Here is a 20,335-nt window from a genome sequence, read left to right on the forward strand (position 1 = left end):
CATAGTCATACTTCACAGCAGGAAATTTCATCTGTTAATTCTACAGAAGCTTATCCAACCCATATGAATGGACTACACCTATTATCTTCTGCATGCCACTTTACTACACTTAAGCTAATAAAGAGACAGGACACGTTCATAATTCTGAGACATCCCATCCTTCTCACAAAGACACTTCAGCACATTACAGTGCTCCTGTCACAGCTACAGCTTCTGCCTGTGCATCTTTTTCAGACTATAACATAAACCACTGAGTATGCCATCACAATCTCTTTTCAGGCTAAAGAAGTAGGCTGACATCTGATGTTAAGCTACACAACCAAAATAGCAGAGGCCGGTATTTAACACCTGAAACAAAGGTATAGAAGAGTTCCACAATACCAATCTACTTAATTATGCGGATAATGCAAATTTTAGCTGAAGCCTACATCTGCTGTTCTCACACTTGGCCACTCAGAGCAAAGGCCCAGGTACATACAACATCAACTACCTATTTAAGCCCCAAAAGCGAATCCACAAATTCTTTGAGTATTTAAATCCAAGATCCAGATGCAGCACTTCAGAGTTTAAGCTCTCTACCTGAAAATTTGGTTCTCAGTAAACAAATTTCCATTCTGCATCATACATTTTCATTTTTATTTGAAAATAATTATGGCTTTAAATTCCTTTCTTTAGTTGAACATCTGGAGAACATGTGAATACCTGCATCAAAACTTAAAGAAACTACCTGTTCTCAAGAGAATAAAAAATAATGAATAGCACAGAGCTGACTACTTTGTAAGTTGCATACTTGAGTAAATTTCTAGTAAATCTCATACTCACCTTTTTCCAGAATTCTAAATGAGAAGTTAGATGGTCCCTCCTGTGTTGAAGCTGGCAAGTTGTCTACCTTGCTGTCTACAGGCTTCTGAGTAGCATTTGAGATTTTCGGTGGTTCAGAGACTTCAGTCTCTTTCTGTGCTGTGTTCTGAGATGCTGGAATATGGCCTTCATTCTTTCTTGGGGGATTAAAACTGAAGCCAAAGAGAGAACCAGTGGCTGAAGTATTTCCAAATGTGAATGTCTTTGACTTTTCATTACTGAAAATGCTCTTGACCGATTCAGATCCAAATACAAACTTTGGAGGAGAAACCACTGTTTTTGTTGGTGTTTCAGAAGTATTTGACACCTCTGCAGCCTCTACAGTTGCATCAGAAGTATCCTCATCATGGCTGACATCAGTTCTTTCTCTGGTTGTTTCTTCTAGCACAGCTACAGCATTTTTACCACATGGTGATTCCTTTGGTGTATTGGCACGAGAAGAAAGAGGTGTTATCAGTGTCTCTCTCTCTTGGGCATGCTTTGCTTCATCAAAAATTTGCTTAAATGAGTCTGCAACATCTTGCAGCTTGAATCGTACAGCCAGAAGTTCTACTTTTTTTTCCCCATCTGCAAAGTCAAATGCAGTCCATACCCAGGCTCTATCAGATCCTTTCATTTGCTGCATGTTCATATCTGGCGTTATCCTGTGATTTGCACAGAGTTTCAGTACCTGGTCCCTTCTCATTACTATACGAACTTGTTTGTTGTCATAGTTCTGCAGTATCTTGATATCCCCAATCCCTCTCTCCTTCCATTGATTAGCATCTTTGTCATATCTGTAGAGTTTGGCTCTATGACTGAAGACAACTTGCTCATTTTCCTCACCACTGGTCACTTCCACAAGATCAGGCAGAGGTACCACAGGTTCAAAGTACTGTCCATCTCTTTCCTCTTCTTGAGTAACATCAGAATCTTCATCTGTGCCTACCGATGTTCTACTCTGATTCTGTTTGGCAGGAGATTTGGATGGGCTCAAAGCAGATTTAAAGCTGAAACTAAAACCAGTGGTAGACTCTCCAAATCTAAACAGATTTTTCCTTACAGGACTACTTGCAAGAGGCGATGCATATACAGAACTACTTACACTATCATCTAGTGCTTCTTCACGCAAGTCATAGTTATCCCACTCCAGAGTAGGACCTGTACTTTCAGCATGTGGCTTTATAACCAAATCAGAAGTACTGCTGGTACAAACAGGGTTTACACTTTCCTCTTCCGACAGTTTAGTTTTGTCATCTGTCAGAAAAGTTTTGAGATCTTTTAAGCCGCACTTCATTTCTTCTGCTCTCTGTATAAGCTGAGCTGTCCTGCCTGTATCAACAAGTTTATGGGGTGTCTGCAGTGGTATATCAAGTAGTAGCCTCTGACATTCTTCGAACTTCTGTTTGAACTCCTCAGCCTGCTCTGGTGTCTTGAATTTTGCTGCCAGTTGTTCCAGCTTCGCATCACCATCAGAAAAGTCATTGGCCATCCATATCCATGCTTTGTCTGAGCCAGACAGCTGTTTCAAGTTCATTGTTGTCGTTATCCAGTGATTCGCACACACCTTCAGTACCTGCTCACGCCGCATCAATATTCTTACTTTGCCATTAACTTCATTTTTAAGAATCTTCAGATTGCCCACCCCACGTTCTTTCCACTGGCTTGTTTCTGGATCAAACCTGAACAGCTTTACTCTCTGGGAGTATAACACTTTCTCATCTTCCTCTCCTGTAAACGGTTCTACTTTTTCAGGCATCTGAACTATAGGTTCAAAATGGATATCATCACTGTCCTCTGTCTTATACACATCATCATCCTTCTCACTAAGGTCAGCAGATGTGTTTGCCTTCTGATCTGTTTTAGAATTCTGTGAAGAAAACAGCTTTTCACCTGCACCTGAAAAGCCTTTGAAGTTAGGGTCCTTTTTGCCAAATTGAAAGCCTTCCCTAGGAATATTTTTTCCAAGCTCAGCAAACGTAGAAGTGCTGCTATTTTGTCCCAAAACAAAGTCGATTTTCTCCTTGTTTGCTGTTTCTTGAAATTGGAATCCAATTCCACTGTCTGAAGGCAGTTCCTTTTTGTCTTTTTCATCAACGCTTTTTGAGAAACCAGTCGTATGCTCTTTGGATGGCTCATCTTTCTTAGGGGTATTTTTACTAGACTCCTGTATCCCAAATTTAAATCCACCTGCAGGCATTTGCATTGTAAAGTTAAATCCTTCCTTTGCAGGCTTAGCTTCAGTATCAGAAGAAACCTGAAACGTAAATGGTGGTGTCTTGCCTTGCTCAAGACCAAACTTAAAGCCTGTTCCCATCTGTCCTCCATCATGTTCAGGCAATTTACTTTTCAAGCCAAAAGCAGGAGTTGGCAAAGTATTACCAGCTGGTTTACCAGATGGATTCGGCGTTTCGCAGGCTACGCAGGCTAGTGAAGAACCTTCATTCCTCACAAGACAAGTAGTACAATCCCACTGACCTTCCTTCTTAGTAAAAAGCCCTTCAAACCCATTTTTCTGTGGCTTACTTGTATCAGCAATGGAACCAAGCCCTAGTGCAGCAGATGCCTGAACAGAAGGTGTGGGTGTATTTGGTTGATTCTGAGGTTTTGGACTCTGACAAGAGCAGCAGTTCACATCTTTTGCTTCATTTCGGGTTAGGCATACAGAGCAGTCCCACTGACCTTCCTTTTTAGCAAAAGCAGATCCAAACTTGTCCTGTACTGCGTCGCCACTTGCTTTCAAACTTGCAGAGCCAGTTAATGGGGTGCCATGTGTTTCCCACATACTTGGATTTGGACTTTGACATGATACACAATTCTTTACAGTTGCTTCATTTGGAACTGAACATACTTTACACTTCCATTGGTCCTTCTTCAAGAGATGCTGCCCAAACCCACCAGAAGAGGCTTGCTGAGCGTCCTTCCCAAATGAAATGCTAGAGCTAGATGTAGTGGATGTAGCTGTAAGGGTGCCTTTGCTGTCACGTTCACTGCTTGTTCCATTTTTCAGAAACTGAAAGCCCAAGTTCATGGTCCCAGAAGTGGTTCTGTTGGGCTCCCTGATGTCCTGATTTGCTGTTTCTTTTGCAGTCCCACTGCTCTGAGCCACAGACGTGTCAGCATTTGATCCCAAGGATTTTAAAATATTCTGTGCCTCCTCAAACTTTTTTTTGAAAAGCATTGCTTCTTCAGGTGTTTTAAATCTAATTGCAAGCTGTTCTGGCTTTGGCAATTCATCTGCATAGTCTAAAGCATGCCATACAAATGACTTATCTGATGCAGCATTTGGAGTTAATTTCATATCAGTATTTATGTAGTGATTTGCACAGATTTTCAGCACTTGGTCTCGTCTCATTAAGAGACGAAATTTGCCAGATACTTTATGTTTCAGTATTTTCACATTTCCAACACCCCTTTCTTTCCATTCTTTAGAGTCTGCATCAAAACGAAAGAGCTTGGCTCTGTTGCAGAAGAATTCTTCTTCATCTTCCTCACCTGTCTTTACTTCAATCTTATCAGGAAGTGGTACCACAGGATCAAAATGAGGACCATCATCATCCTCATCTCCACCATGGGTGCTTCCTCCTTCTGTTTCATGACTTCTATTGGCCAAATCTAAATTTGAAGCCATAAATACAGACTTACTTGGTTCTTGAACACCAAATGCATCACTCTTCTCAACACCCAGGTTTTTGTGTGCATTTTGTCCCGTGTTTTCTCGAAGAGAGACACCTGGAATATGTTTATTGCTAAAATTGAAGATATTTCTTGAACTGTTTGTAGGATCACTAACTGGCTTTTGTTCAACGTATCTATCATCCTGTAAAGGTTTATCAGATGTTAGAAGATCCAAGAGGCTTTCTCTACTATTAAAAGGTGCGTTAAGGGGCTGTGGTGCAACTTGAGGGGGAGAAGAAAAAGTGAAGTCCCCATCATTAGACTTGAAGTTAGGTTTAAACTTAAAAGTTGTTGGCTGACTTGGCTGTGCTGGTGTTGGAAGAGGTGGTTTTGATCCTTCTGCTGTTCCCGGCTGTCCAAATTTAGGCATTGCTTTTGGTTCTGCAGGCTTTAAAGTGGGTGGGGTGACTGAACGGTTTGTGAAATACCCCGGTTTAGGCAGTGTTGGATTGGCGCTTGCCTGTGGAACACTGTAGTTGTAATAGTCATCAGCTGTACGAGGAGAAATTAGTGTAGCACCAGGAGAATCAAAACGCAGAGGTGGGCCATACATTTCTTGGGAAAACATACAACCAGAAGTGTTTTGCAGAGGTGGTGTATGCATGGGTGGTGGCTGATAGGAATATATATGTGGCTGAGGTGTAAGTCGGTTCATACCATAGACAGGAGGCTATAGAAAAAGCAGAAAACAAGTGCTCTGTTTATTACAGTAACAAAGAGGACAAAATGTAACTGTTCTGAAGCCCATGTAACATGTACTCTTAAAAGAAAGGCATGCTTTCAAGTTTAAGCCTAAACCAGTTTTACCTTAGTTTAAAACTTGATGGGCATTTGAGAACAAACATTGAAAAGGGGGCACAATATGAATGGGTTTTCCATGAAAAAAAGCTCTGAAAACCCCATTTTCTTTTGCCACACAATTAAGGGGGGGAATAGTTAAGTGCTATCATACATACCTGGTAGGAGAAATGTACACACACAAAATATATTTTTCTAGCTTTTCCACCCAAACTCCATATCCCAGAAGTTAAGCAGGGAGAAAAATTATAATTTTATCCCTAGCAGTTTAAATTGACCAAATACTACATAAGGAACTGCAATTGCATCCAGCTATGTACAGAATCAAAACCAGTCAGTCATTTTCAGGAGATCATTTGAAGCAATTTAAAGAAATAAATTTATTCTCACCTTTGCTGGTGTTACATTGGTTGCAGCAGTTCCCAGAAGATACTGAGAGTTATAGGCAGGTGACTGACTGTAGAATACAGATGGGCCAGTGGTAGCAACTAAAAAGGAACACCAGGAAAACAGTTAGCACTTATCTTTTCTTGTTGTTTTCTACATACTCTTCCCAGCAATCAGTTTTTAACTGTGAATCATTAAAACATTTCAACATTATTTTCAAGAGTCTTATTTGATTTAGCTAAGCATTTAGATAAAAATTCTGCAGCAACTTGCCTGTTAAGGGGGCTTCATGAAGATTTTGTGCTCTCTGGTAACTGTCTGGCATTGCATCAGTTCCATAGTTTTCAGCAGGCCACCGATGAGATGCATTTGCGTTGGAATTACTAAGTTTCATTTCTTGCATTTCATTCTGTTGAGACAGGGTGCCAAGCAAGAGTGTAAATATCTATTGCACAGGTATTTGTCAAAGAAAATATAAGGCATCATCGCCACCCTTTTGCTATTCAAAAGCATGTTCACTCCGGTGTATGGGGGTAATTAAAAAAAAACCTGCCAGATCATGCAAGACATGGCCAAGGAGTACAAAGTACTCCCATAGTATTCTAAAGCCAGAACAAGCCAGTAAAAAATCCAGAACCAAGTGGAGAAGCTGATAAAAGCAAAATTCTTTCCACGTACAGAAAGAGTCCCTTAGATGAGCTGCCTTAGCACTCCTGTCCAAGTCCCAAAGAGGAACTTTTAAGCAAAAGGATTTACTCTGGTACTCATTTTAGGCAGATATATACAGAAAGTAATTCTACGAATTGTAAGTTAGCCCATGCTCTTATCACTAGATCCTTGCTGTAACTAAAAGGCCAACAGTTCACTAGTGAATATGGTGACAGAACTTTTACCTTTAAAGCTTCCACTTGCTGACAAATCATTTGAAGTATAGATTTATGGTCTTCTGCCCATTGAGGGGGAGTTTTCGGAGAGAACTAGGAAAAGAAAAGTTAATTGATTCATTTGAATTTTTCTTATGAGATAATTCCCTGAAATAATAACTAGCTAACATACCTTGTAAGTCTTAGTTGGTGAAAAAGAGAACTTGGTTGGTGACGGAGTGGAATGTTTCATTGCTGAATCTACAGTTCGTGACAGACCGTTTCTGAAGGCAAGACTTCCCTCTTCACCATTCTCACCAAGTTCCTGGATCACTGTATCTAACACTTCTCTCACAGTTTCAAGAGACACTGGCAACTAGAAAGTTTTTTCAAACATGAGTCATGACTGCAATTCTCCCTCAGAATAAGACAAACTACATTTAGAATTGTGGCTATTGAGCAATTCACAAGTCTTTCATTACATAAATACTGGTGTTTTTTTCAGCAAAGCTCTTAGCTTGTTCGGATTCACATAAGAAAACAACTCACAAACTATTTTTTTTTTTCAAACTATCAAACTAAAAGACCGTGCCAAAAGCTATTTGTTTACATTAAAGCTTTCATCCACAGGGTAGCCAGGATACCACATGATCTGGTAGGTTACAGAAGTTACCCAGAATTTAACTTGCCTGAAAGCCTGGAAAAAACTACCTTGAATGCAAAGAATTTTGTTTTTCAAACAGTAATCTAAGCTACTGCGTTACTTAGAAGAAGATTTTAAAGCAAGAATTGCTTACTTTCTCAGTAACTGACATATCTGAGGAGCTTTCCGCAATAATTTTCATTAGATAATACTTGGCTTTAAGAAGGTAAGTTTTATGCTCCTCATGTTCTTCTGGCAGCATGACATCATTTTCAATCTCTTCTGCTTTTCTTTGGAAAATCTAAAGAACAGGATAAATAGTATCAGTCAGAAGGAAACTGAATAAAGAGAAGCATTTCTGGGTAATGCAACTTACAAACTTACCAGAGCAAGATTCCAGTATGACACCACATTCTCAATAGCTTCAAATGCTATTAAAGCATCATCAGTTTTACCATCAACTGCATCCAACATAGCAAATGCTATCTGTGCCTCTTCTTCATACGCTGCAACCTGAAAGACCTACAAATAAAGTGAAGGAAAACTTGTACTTCACAATGGAACAACATAACTTTCTTTCCTGTAATACTGGGAGAATTCTTTTTCAAGAAAGTTGGTACTGGGGGTGTTCAGTGCCTTCAAATCATAAACACCATTTCAAAGGTAAGACCAAAGTTACAAGGAGAGAATTTTCCCCCTTTTTTAAAACACTATTACCACATCTCAACTTTAAGAGTCCCACAGTAGTACAAACATGGAATAGTACAATGTAGACAAAAATCCCACAACTGTGTACATTTCTGACACAGACCCTTCTCTTCAGCCTTGGCTCAACTGAGTGAATGTCTACACTATTGAGTGAGTATCAATTGAGTGAATATCTACCTGAATGTCTACACTATGGAAGTGTTTGAAGAGAGGATCAGTAGGTTCAGAAATACTCCTCTTCTTTTTGATAATTTCCAGCATAGGCAGAACTTTCTTCCAGTAGTAGACGTTTCGCCCAATATATTCCTTCTGGTCATAGAAGGAATTAAGGTTAATTCCCTGGTGAAGAAGAGGGAATAGATGCAGATGTTATTTCAACAAATGCAAGTGAAAATGCTATTCCTACATACCCTTCTCCTATTTTCTTTAAGAGTAACAAAGTCCTTCTCTGACATTAAGCAGAGTAGCTATGTTAAGTAACATACATGTAGAAAATAACACTACAGTTTAAGACAAGAGTACTTCATAGAGTGACTAGAACAATAAATTTGCCTGATAAAATAATCAGCTCTTCTTAATAATACACATTCATCCCATCCCCCATACCCTCAGTCTGTTCATAATTGATAAAATAAGAAAAACACTTTTACTTCCATGTATTTAAAAATAATCTCAGCTTACTGTTTTCTGCAAGCTTTTTGCCCAGTATATGATTAAGGCAGGTTGAAGGCCATGCTTGTCCAGTGTTCGCAGAGTACTTATGCCATGCTGTACAATAAGCCTCAGCTTTGCTGCTGTTCCTGGTCTGAATATCAGAAAAAACATTCCTTGATTAGTATTTTGCGGTTTTCATCTTGTTCACATACCACTCACTTGATGAATACAGCCTGCAGCTGCATCCTAATTTGCCTCTAGGTAAAAAATGCACTGTTAGAAATGAAAATTCCCTTTACAGAAGTCTTTCAAGCATATCAAGTCCCTACTACAAAAAAGATTTAATGTAAAAAATATGTCCAAAAAATTAATTTTACAAGAATCTATAGGGACAATCCAAACTGCTGTAGCAGATACTCCCTAAAGGCGTGATCAAACATTTCCAAACTGAAAAAGCCTTACACTGATTTTCTCTGAAGGAGAGTACGAACAGCATCCCACCAGGATCTTTGCTTTTCAGTATAGAGTTGTTTGCATATTGGCAATGGTAAGAATTGAGGCTGATGTGCACTGTAGTGAGAATTAAACTTCTCTTGCAGTTGTAAGTTGCTAGTGAATATCACCCCAAGTAGGAATACCTGTTTTTAAAAAAATAAAGTAAAGTTATTAATTATCATAAAACTTAATTTGTACAGTACCTTAAAAAACTTTAAAGTTCACTTACTTCAAGGTCTAACAGGCAAATAGATTCAGGAGCATCTGTCTCAAGTCTTGATGTTTCTTGAGGCAAGTGAAAAAGCTGTTTTAACCATTTGCGCATGGGGGGCAAGACTGACATAGAGTTCCACTGCAAGCCAAGCCACACAAGGTGCTGGAGACTGCCATTGTGCAATCGAACGGCACCTATGCAAAAAAAACAAGGTTGGATGACAAAGTCAGTTTCCTGCAAGCCCTCAACACTACTATCTGATCAAAGCTGGGTTTCACATTGCACTCTGTCAGAGAAGCCAAAGATACTTTAAGACCAATGAGCATCAAGACTCCAGGTTTCACTTACAAAGGGGTTACAAACTTCAGTATAGATAAACATACCAAGTTCATCTAAGTGCTTAAAGCCATCAACTGCTTAAGCTTCTGAAGGGATGACTCTCATCTCCATTCTCACCTTATTCAATCCAATAGACACCTAATTTTAGCAAACCTATTTACTTCTCCAAAAATCCTTAAGGAACTACTGAAGAAGCACTTCTTTACATTGCAATAAAGTATAAGTCTTTCCTATGATATTAAGGCAACTTTGGACAGCTATTCCAGGTATTTGTCTTTTGTTGCAATACAAGTATTTGTGTACCAGTACCTCTTCCACAAGTATTTGCAGAAGAGGTTCTGGTACACAAAGCTGTGTTGAGTTTCAGAAAGTAACACTTCTTACCAATATCGTATTTGTGAAGTTCCATTTGCACTGGTGCTTGTGTACTGACATTTCCAATATCATCTGTGCCAATAAAAGACCTCTCTCTAGAAGCTCCACTCTCAAACAGGCTATCAAACAATGCAAATGAGCCGCTCTTGTTTGCAAATGATTCCACAATCTCTTTAAAGAAGTCTTGCTTGCCATGACTTAAGTTCAGCAGCATATGACCTAGAAAACAAAAATATCACTTCACATAAATAAAACAATAAACACAAGGAAAGCAGTATTTGCTATGCTGGACCGCTCTTTGCTACTGAAGGCTGGATGGGAATCAGGATTTCCCCTTATGAAACCTACAGACTGTGCAGGTATGTTTTCCCTGTAATTAGGTCAGTGTTTCAGCACATAGGCTTGCCAAGCTTTTAGTGACAACAACCCCAAAGAATTTGTAAATGCAGTTCTTTAGGAAAATAAAGCCCTCCTACCATGACTATTCTAAGGGCATTGCAAGTGACCTTATGGCTGTAATACAGGCAGAAGTCTGCATTAATGAAATCCATTCTGAAGTAAATGAACCTGATGTCTGGCTGCTCCATCTGTTTTCATCTAGGCTCTCTAAGAATTTTGTAGACTGAAACACTGTCGATACTTGGCAGGAAAAAGAACAAAGCTGATGAACAAGTGAAAGGATGAAAAGATCAGGGAAACAAACTAGTATTTTCTTTCCCTCCTGGGGCTAACAATACTTGCAAAATAGCATCAGCAGGCAGAAGCCATTTCCAGTAGATTTAACAGACAATAAAAGCTAAATTCTACCTTAGCATGCTAGAAAGTCAAAAAGGAGGAAAAAACCCAACCACTATTGAAACAAGGAGAACACACTCTACCACCAGCTTAAGAGGAGAAAAATAACTTTAGGTGTCAGAACCAAACTACTGCTTTGTTTTACGTATGTAGTCAGAATCTATACTTTATATCTTTACTATATATTGGAGCGATAATGTTACAAGATACACAAATGTGTTCTTTAACAAATCTTAGACTTTACAGTAAATCTGCAGCACTAAAATGGAACTATGCAGCTATTTTTTTATTACCAGACTGGCTTTTTCGATCACAGGCCAACATTTCTAGCATATCTTGTCCGGTTTGATCCCCCTTTATGAGTTTTGACTTTGGTTTAGGAACCTGGTGAAGTAAGGAGAAAATTGTTAGAGGTTTTTCACAGTAAGAGCAGGACATCTAAATGAGCCTTAGGAATTAGGAAATAAGCTTGCTTTTAGCATTAGAAAGCTATAAGAAAACAGGCATTATTCATTCTGAAGGTACATATATTGGGTTGTGGTTCTGTCTGGGATGGGCAAAGAGAGCAGGGAACTCACCTAAAGTACACAGATATGCAAGTATAGCTATTGAAAGTAACATTAAGTGTACACAAGAGTAAGTAATACCTTCAATGCAAGCAATGATATAAAAAGGACAGCCAAGGCAAAGAATTCATAAGGCAAAGAACCTTAATTTTTAAAAAAATCTGTTGTCTATCCAGCAAGTATATGGGAACTATTCAATTCCTCTCCTTCCCTCCCTATAGGAGTAACACTCAACATGTGTACTTGTATTATGAAAAAGGAAATATACTGCAGGAAATGAATGCACTAATACTTAAGAACCAGGTTACTCTGGCAAGGGGAACAATTGAAGGTATACTTTCACCCTATTTGTGTAATTTGAAACTTAAACAATTGTGAGAGAGGAGAGTTTGGCGAGTGAGGAGAGAGTTCTCCTTTAGATACACAAACACTAGTTCATCTCAGGAATATGGGAATTCAACACATGCACAGCTAGAAAATTTCAAGAAAAGCATCAACTGAAGGCTTAGACTGAAAAATCATTTACCTGAAAACTCAGGAGATAACACAATGCTGCTAGTTCACACATAGCTCTCCACTGTGTCTCATTGTCTTGGGCCATTTTCAGCAGCAAAGCTCCAGCATGCATGTACAGCTGTCCTTTCATTTCCACATAAGTACGAGACAACTCATCAGCTGCACTCACATATGGTTTTACTGAATGAAGCGCACGATCAAAACTAAAATGCAGAGAAGACTAATTCTAAACAGAGTCCTGGTAAAAGCTATAGCAGCTGATTTTGGTTCATGCTATTTAACTGTCAATTAAGTAACTTCATGAGTCAATGTTAAATACTGTTTCTATTGCTTAAACCCAAGTTACTAGAAAGTATAATCACCTCAAACTCCCAAAGCTCTCAAGTTTATTTAAGTAAATATTACCTAGATACTTAGTCTTTTTCATGACATTTTTGCACAGCTACTTTTAAAACTATTGTCCTGAAGCATGTGGAAAAAACTTGTTTACTACTGCAGATTTAGAGACATACAGGAGGTATTATTGATTCTGCCCTTTTCGTATCAGAAAGATCCACAATACTGTTTAACAGGCTCTTCATAAAAAAAGAAGGTACTACAGAAACTCTAGTGCCTGTAGATTACTATATAATTCCCACTCAGGAGAGGGCTTCCAGAAAACAGTTACAACCATTATTCAATTACTGGACAAGGCTATAATGGCTGTTAGCATTGCCATGATCTGGAAGTGCTTCAGATGTGAACATCTCAAAACACTCCAATAAATCAGAAGCAGAAAACCCAACATGGTCAATGTTAGAGGAGAAAAATAAAATAAAACATACTTGGACATTATATATTGCTCATCCATTCTGTACTGCTTCAAATACTCATGCAAGATTAACAGACTCAAGAATATTTTTACAGAACGCAATATAACAGCCATTATACTACTGAGGAACAACAATAATTTAACAAAAACCAGTAACATAGGAAAGATAATGGCAAGAAAGAAACAGATCAAAATCAAATTACTGACTAAAAACACTGTTTTGTACTATAGGTGCACTGCAGATAGTAAGCCTTTAAGCCAGCTGTAACACCACCAGTTTTCTCTGAAGGAGGCTATTCTTGCTTCAGGTGGTTTCATCCCTCCCCATTATACTATATACACAAAGTTCCTAATTACTCCAGTGTGCTGTGTTATTTAAGAATAGACTGACTAGGACAAAGTTGATACACAAGACATAGTTTTGGCTTTTCAGTTAGACTTTTGTTGCTTTGTTTGGATTGGAATTTTTTGGGTCAGTGTTTATTTCCAACTGTCTGGGAAATCTGGATTAGTCAATTGCTGAACAGCAATTGCTGAACAGCAATTGCTGAACAGAACAGCTTTTTTAACAAAGGAAAATAAGGTACAAAGACCCAGGATATAAATGAGTCTTCTCCATGGCTGTGTGCTGACCATTCAAACATCTGTCAAAAGATAGCTTGGGGTTCACACCCAGTAAGAACCACTCTTGGTGGTCAGGACAGAGACTATCCTCTCCCATCCAAAAACAAGATCAGCTGTGAAACAGAAGCTTGGCAGATGTTATGTGACCCCAAACAATTATTAGAGTGCTTTTTCTTACTACAGAGAAGTTTAAACTGTACCTTTCAAGTGCCTCTCTGCACTCCTGAACATCTCTAGAAGAAAGTGTCAGTTTGACAAAGCTGGAATAGGCCAGCAGATGATCTTTCTTGATAGTTCTCCAGTTATTTTTATCATACTCCAAGTCTTGTAAAGATTCCAGATATTCCTAAAGAAGAAAGTTCATCACAGGATAAGGAACAGTCATCCTTCCATGAAGACAAGGGCAGTACTTCTCCAAAACACACTAGAAGCATTTATTGCATAATCCAGTTTCACAGGTGAGACCTTAACATATTCTTCAGCAGAAAAAATTCCAGGGAACTACTTGTTTGAGCAATTTTATCCCTAGTGGAACTGCTGTGTCTAACTCAGCTTTTCAAGTTAGAAACTCAATAGCTCTATAAAGTTTAGTTTTAGGGAGAAAATTCCAATTAAAAAAAAAAAAAAAAAAACACAAGAAGTATTTTGTAGTTCCACTGGTTTCAGTAGACTTTCATTTGAAGGAGTTAAATCCCTTGAGAAATAGCTGTCAGAATAAGGACACTAAGAGAAATAGACCAGGTAAAAAGATATGGAAGACTACCACAGGATCAAAATATGATTAAACACCTCAAATGTCTCTACAACACAGGAACACCATTCCAAGCTTGACTGCAAAGGTATTCTCTTCTCTGCCTCCTGACAATGGAGCACAGCATCCTTTAATCTGTTATTTGAACGATAGAGTGCAACTAGTCTGATGTTTATGTAGACATCATCTGGTCTTGCATAAAGTTCTGCTTGAATCAAGTCAAAAAGCTGATTCCACCCATCTTCACCTTTACAATCCAGTAACTGCTCCTGTTGAAACATGAAGGCAACATGTTAAGATTTCATTTCCCACATCAGTCTTTTGAGCAACTACAGTACTAGGTGTCATTCTTTCCTCTACTACATAGACTACATTGCTCTAGCTACAGTACTCTTAATAGCTTTCAGGTACTACATGAAGTTTGATGAAATACTCAGATACTTAAAAATGTATATGACTATCATAGAAGAAAAATTCTCAGAAGAATTTGCCTCTTACCAAGAGAGACATGCTTCTCAAAACATTTGGTTCAGTGACAGCAGACCATGCCATAGACTACCTTGTTTTAAAAAAACCCAGACACCTTGAGACTTCAATGTGGCTGCTGCCCAAAATTACACAAAATTAAAAAGCTATACAAGATTAAAATACCGGTGCAAAAGTGACATTGCATGGTGCAAAATATTTACAAGGTATTTGAGAATTACAGCATTTCTCATATTCCACAGAAATGATCATAATACAGATTTAAAAACAAAAAAGCAGTGTAAAGCAAGAAAGTCTGAGTTCACAGATCAGCTACCTTCCTGCCAGTGACACAATGGAAAGAACAAGTGACACCTGTCTAGTCTTTAACTTCTTGACTGTGATAAATGATTTCTCAGCATTTTGCAAGAGGATTAAACTTGAAACATTAGAAAGGGTATGAAAGCATGCAGCTGCAGCTTCCTTTAAAACTGGACAAAAATGTCAGACTAGAAGGAGAATAACATCTAATTAATGTTAAAGATGCTAAAATAATTTAGTGAGAGTTTTGCTTGAGGTCACATGCAAAAGGCACTCCAGACAGGTGCTGAAAGTTTATTCAAGCCTTTGAACAAAGGTAATTTTGAACTTACCTTCAACCTGTAAATAGCAGGGCTTCCAGGAAAGAGCTTAGCAGCTCTGTCAACCCAATATTTTGCTCTTCCATCAGTAACATCATTATTGCATAGTAACTCTGCAATCTTCAATACAAGATCTTTCTGTGTTGGGTTCAACTCCACAGAACGCTATTTTTCCCCCATGCAGACACAGGAGTAAAAAGAGAAAAAAAAGGCAACTTTAACTTATGATCCATGTAGAACAGGTAAGAGTTACACTCCCACAAACATACCCAGTTATTCAAATTAGTTAAATCCGTAAATACAGAGTATTTAAGTAATGCCTTTCTACATGCTGCCACTAGTTTACAGCACCCAAATAAAACTGCTAAAATTCAGAAGAGCATAAGAGAAATAATTCAAACACCATTTCCTCAGAATCTATCACTAGCTACTGCTATACACAGACAGCAGGACTATAACGACCTCTAGTCTAGCCAGGTGTAAAAACTTAAAAAAATTAAGACACAGTTTAAGAAATGCAATAGCACTTCATATATAGAGTTGTATTGGCCAGACTTCTGAACACATCTTTCTCTCTGAAACCAGAACAAAGGCAATCCAACTGGAAATTTGAGGTTTATATGCTTGCCTAATAGATATTAGATTTGTTCCTCCCTTCTGCACCTGCCCTCTTCAAAACCAACCAAACAAAAAACACAGTAAGTACAGCTTTCTAATAGCAACTAAACTCCAGTTGTCATCACAGCTTGCATTACAGGATTCTATGACAGTAGTCCAAGAGGCTGTGCATGACTTGGGGAGAATTTAACAGCAGGTAGCACAAAGATCAAGTCCAGAGGAAAAAACAAAGAAGCAACTTCAAAATATACTACAGAAGCAAACAATATCAAGTGAAGAATCCTCTCTGCAGTGCTTCATGTGCTTTCCATTGTCAAATGTGTATGACACAGTTTTTCCAGGAGTGTGTTTTCTTCTATGGTTTTGAGAATGTTCTGCCACAGAAGGGTTTTAGAAGTCCATTTATAAAGGAATTAGGGGTTGTAGTTGAATGTAGTACTTACCTTGTAACACCCAAAAGCTTTTTCTATGTTATCCTCAGCTTCATAAATTTGTCCAAGAAATCTGTGTGCTTTGGGATCTCTCTCTTGCACATTGAGGTATGTAGATATGTATCTATGAAGGGGAAAAAAGTCAGTTTACTTGACCAGTATTTTTCACTAACATTCCCCCTCCCACCCAAGCTCTAATGGCAACTTTATCTGCCATACAGCACACACAGATATATTTTGTTCTAGATGCTTTGGCTAGACCACAGAAGTATAGACATGTTTCGTTCCAGGCATTTTGTCAGGTCCTTTAAGCAAGCAGCAACATGGTTTATACCTGTACAAATGCTACTTACTCACCAGCCACTATTTCTGTTGATTAAAATAATGAAAGCAGGAATATGTAGAAATGGTAAGAACTACTTAATACAACGAGCAAAAAACCAGCCAATTCAGCCAGATAAGTTTTTTCAGTACTATGTAGCTAATATTCTTTTAAATTATTGTTTTACAAAGATCTAAATAGCACTCAATGTCCACACTGACTGCTAGCTTAAAGCAGCATGATATTCATCTTGGTTTCTCTAGTCTACTTCATATAAACAAAGCTTTTCTTTTACACTTTGGAGAACAAAAAAACAAATGTCCATCAATGCATGTTACCTTTTAGCAAGTTCATATTCTTTTATTTCAAAATACAGCTTAGCAAAGAGGAATCCTTTCATCGATTTCTGAAGGAGAAAAACCACGACAAACACACTTTAGACATTCGGTACTTCAAAAGTAAATCCCTATTGAGTGACCTTTCTTTTCAGCAATGCCTAATACTCAAGTGACTGAATTTGACAATTTGTTATCAGCTCAAATCCATCCATCATATATAAGAGCTCATTTCTGAAAGATGTAGTTTTAAGAATGAAAAGAATAAAAAGAACAAAAGAATGAAAAGAATAAAAGTTTTTGATATAAAAAGGTTACTAGGAAGATAAGATTACAAGAGGAGAAAACAACAAGCCTTTATATACGGGGTACTTCACACATCACTCTTTATAGTGTCATCTACATTTAGTTTATTGCTTTGCAATAAAAAAAAAAGGTATTCTACAAATCCAGAGAGAACTGCCATTTAGCCCTACTGTAGTGTACTGTCATTAGACACTACTGTTTAAGTATTCTTGAGGAAAAAGCAACTTTCATTTAAGTCATTCTCAATTTGGGTAAGAAATGCATTTATGCAGTAGTTGATTTCTGACTAAAATGACTTTAACATAAATAACCTAGGAGCAAGAGGTGAAACAATCTTCCTGTTACAAGGTAGTAAACAAAGCAGCCAAGGTGGCAGAAGCATGATCAGGAGGCAAAGTGAAAAGTGAGTTAAAGAACTGACAGAGTTACAAGCAAAAAGGTAGAAGTAAACCAAACAAATTTAAAGCTTGAGTTCTCAGTATCAGTTCAAAAACAATTTTGCTTTTGAACAAAGAAATACTGGAGCTAGTTATATCTATGATTCCAAACAAGTGTGTGTATTTTGAATTCACTTGAGTTATAAGTCTCCCTCTCTCTCTCACCACTGTTATTCATGCAAAATTTTTAGAAGCTTAAAATTTTAAAGTTAAAAATTAAAGCAGGCCTCCTAGGATACCTCAAGTTTCCAGACTGTATTTTTGAAGCCTTTTATAAAAGAGAAACACTGAAGCATGTCAGAATGGAGCTGCATTTGGCATCTTCTTTTAAACATGGATGAAAGGAAACCTCAAAATAAATGCTCTGCAGCCTTATAAGCACCCCCACTCCTAAAATCAACACAATAGGAAAATCAGTAACATTTTCCACCAGTGACTGTGCTCAGACAATTAGTTGTAAGCATTACTTATTAAAAAAAACCAAAAACCTAAACATGTAAATATGCACCAGCTGGTCTAAAGCACAACAGGAGAGGATTTATTTTGTTGTTGAGCTCAGTAGGAACATCAAAACAATTAAAGAGCATCTATGATTCTGAGAGTAATGCCCTTGCCATTGGCTGCTCTAAACAGCATCCAAGGCAATTAAGCCACAGAACAACCTTGTTGCTGTTAGGAAAGAGATACAAATAATGTTGATGTACACAAGGCCCGCATAAAGGCCCTACTGCATAATGGTGAACATGGATGTATTCACACTATAGAACACAGTGCTGAATATTCTAACTAAAAAAAAAAAAAAAAATCAATTCAAGAGCAGTAGAACAGGATCTTTCAGGATTAAATAGCTCCATGAACTGCATCAGACTGCTCACTGTGATCCTTTTCCAGATACAATGAAAAATGGTAACAAATTATGCAGAGGTCCTCATCCTTCTGGCCAGTTACTAAAATACAACAGAAAGATGATTTTTTCCCAGTTCTTCCTTTCCTAGTACTGCTACAAAGACAAGAATATTAATGACACAACACATAAAAGAAAACCGAAAGTGTTTCACGTGTTCCTTGCTTCTTCTGAAAAAATGAAACCCGGGAATCTTTTTCTGAGAAACGAAACTCAGAAAACACAGGAACTAAACTCTTACAAAACTGAAGAAGTCTGTACTCAGAGAACTGATGGACTCTTTAAAACTACACTAGGGCTTACCAGCTGTAAATTACAGGTGCACAGCTCTAGTAAACCACTACTCCCAGGTCGGGAAAGCAGCTCCAGTACGCCAAACCCCTTGGCGCTTCCTCGCTTCCCCTACCTCACTCGATTTACAGAGACCCTGAGAAATTACGCGCTCAGAAATACTCCCAAAGACACCATAACGCACAGAATATCAGAATAGTCAGGAATGGAAGAGATCTCTGGCGATCGTCTAGTCCAACACCCTGCAATGGCTCAGTCACCTAGGGCACGGGATACAGGCACGTCCAGGTGGGTTTTGAGTATCTCCAGAAAGACATCCCTCCAGAGAGGGATCCTTTTTCCCCTTACCGCCAAGGACGAGGACGGGCCAAGTAGACCAAGCCCCAGCACCGAGGCGCCGGGCTCGGCGCGGGGAGCCCGGAGAGAGCAGCCGCCCCCAGCCCAGCAGCGCAGGGGCAGCGAGCGCAGCCGCCCCCCGGCCCGGCGGCAGCGAGGCCCCCCCGCGGCGCGAGGGGCGGCGGTCCCTGAGGACGCGCTGCGGCAGGGCCTCCACCGCCCCACGCGGGGCGGGCGCAGGAACGGGCCCCACACCGGCCGCACGGAGAGCCCGCAGCGCCGCCCGGGCCCGGCGAGGGCGGGCAACGCGAGGCTGCGCTCACCTCTCTGGGGGACGCAGCCGCGGCCTGCAAGGAGGCGACGTAGCGCTCCACCTCGGGCTTCGTTCGCCTCATCATGGCGCCGCCGCTCCGGCGGCGGGGACCGCGCCCGGCCTCTGTCGCGGCGGAACGCGCCTTCCCGGCCGGCCCGGCGGCCTTGGCCCGGCGCCTGCGGAGGGAAAGGAGGAAGGAAGCGCAGCAGCGACGCGGCCGCCGCGCGTTACGCAAGTTCCCGCTCAGCCGTGCGGCGCGCGCAGCCGCAGCGCGCGCCCGCCGCCCGCCCCCCGTATCAACGGCCGGGGGCGGGGCGGGACCTGGCCGGATCTGCGCATGCGCGTGGCCGGGTGGGGGCGGGAGCCGGGGTAGAAAATGTGTCATGGAAAACTGTGAGAAGTCAAGTGTTAGCGTTTACTCACCTAAAATTACAATAGACTCACCTCAGTGATATATAAAAATATATATGATGATAACATATTTATAACCTAAATAGTATACTCTATATATGTGTATATATATGGATCTGTATTTAGATAACAAATTTTTACCAAAAGCTAAGTAACAGTTCTGGTGCCCTCACCATAAGAAGGACATGGAACTGTTGGAGCAAGTCCAGAGGAGAGACACGAAGTTGACAGGAGGACTGGAGCATCCCTCCTTCGAAGGCAGGGTGAGGAAGTCTGGGCTGTGCAGCTCGGAGAAGGTTCTGCGAAATCCTCACAGCAACCTTCCAGTATCTGAGGGGCCTACAGGGAAGCAGGAGAGGGACTCTGTCTGGAACTGTAGTGATAGGACAAGGAGTAATGGGTACAATTAAAAGAGGGGCAATTTAGGAAGAAATTGTGGAAGAAATTATTCACTGTGATGGTAGTGAA

At 39.7% G+C, this 20,335-nt stretch overlaps 1 protein-coding gene across 4 annotated transcripts in view; it reads right to left on the reverse strand.

Annotated features, from left to right (window-relative positions):
- RGPD4 (RANBP2 like and GRIP domain containing 4) overlaps window positions 1-19,650 on the reverse strand; it is a 33,698-nt gene extending 14,048 nt beyond the window's left edge. For 2 of the 4 annotated variants that reach the window (XM_053935592.1, XM_053935591.1), the window contains exons 1-20: window positions 19,467-19,650; window positions 16,873-16,940; window positions 16,225-16,336; window positions 15,176-15,328; window positions 14,096-14,326; window positions 13,507-13,652; window positions 11,882-12,074; window positions 11,083-11,173; window positions 10,004-10,213; window positions 9,296-9,474; window positions 9,034-9,209; window positions 8,599-8,722; window positions 8,095-8,256; window positions 7,594-7,731; window positions 7,364-7,510; window positions 6,760-6,942; window positions 6,597-6,680; window positions 5,977-6,112; window positions 5,707-5,804; window positions 823-5,188 (exon numbers count right to left, since the gene is read on the reverse strand). In XM_053935592.1, the coding sequence (XP_053791567.1) occupies window positions 823-5,188; window positions 5,707-5,804; window positions 5,977-6,112; window positions 6,597-6,680; window positions 6,760-6,942; window positions 7,364-7,510; window positions 7,594-7,731; window positions 8,095-8,256; window positions 8,599-8,722; window positions 9,034-9,209; window positions 9,296-9,474; window positions 10,004-10,213; window positions 11,083-11,173; window positions 11,882-12,074; window positions 13,507-13,652; window positions 14,096-14,326; window positions 15,176-15,328; window positions 16,225-16,336; window positions 16,873-16,940; window positions 19,467-19,541 (7,072 nt within the window). In that variant the 5' untranslated portion in view covers window positions 19,542-19,650. The remainder of the gene's footprint in view (window positions 1-822; window positions 5,189-5,706; window positions 5,805-5,976; window positions 6,113-6,596; window positions 6,681-6,759; window positions 6,943-7,363; window positions 7,511-7,593; window positions 7,732-8,094; window positions 8,257-8,598; window positions 8,723-9,033; window positions 9,210-9,295; window positions 9,475-10,003; window positions 10,214-11,082; window positions 11,174-11,881; window positions 12,075-13,506; window positions 13,653-14,095; window positions 14,327-15,175; window positions 15,329-16,224; window positions 16,337-16,872; window positions 16,941-19,466) is intronic. The other 2 variants (XM_053935593.1, XM_053935594.1) reach the window with 2 other exon arrangements.
- Between the last annotated feature and the right edge of the window lie 685 nt (window positions 19,651-20,335).

Source organism: Vidua chalybeata, chromosome 2, assembly GCF_026979565.1.
Source record: "Vidua chalybeata isolate OUT-0048 chromosome 2, bVidCha1 merged haplotype, whole genome shotgun sequence".
Lineage (NCBI taxonomy): Eukaryota > Metazoa > Chordata > Aves > Passeriformes > Viduidae > Vidua > Vidua chalybeata.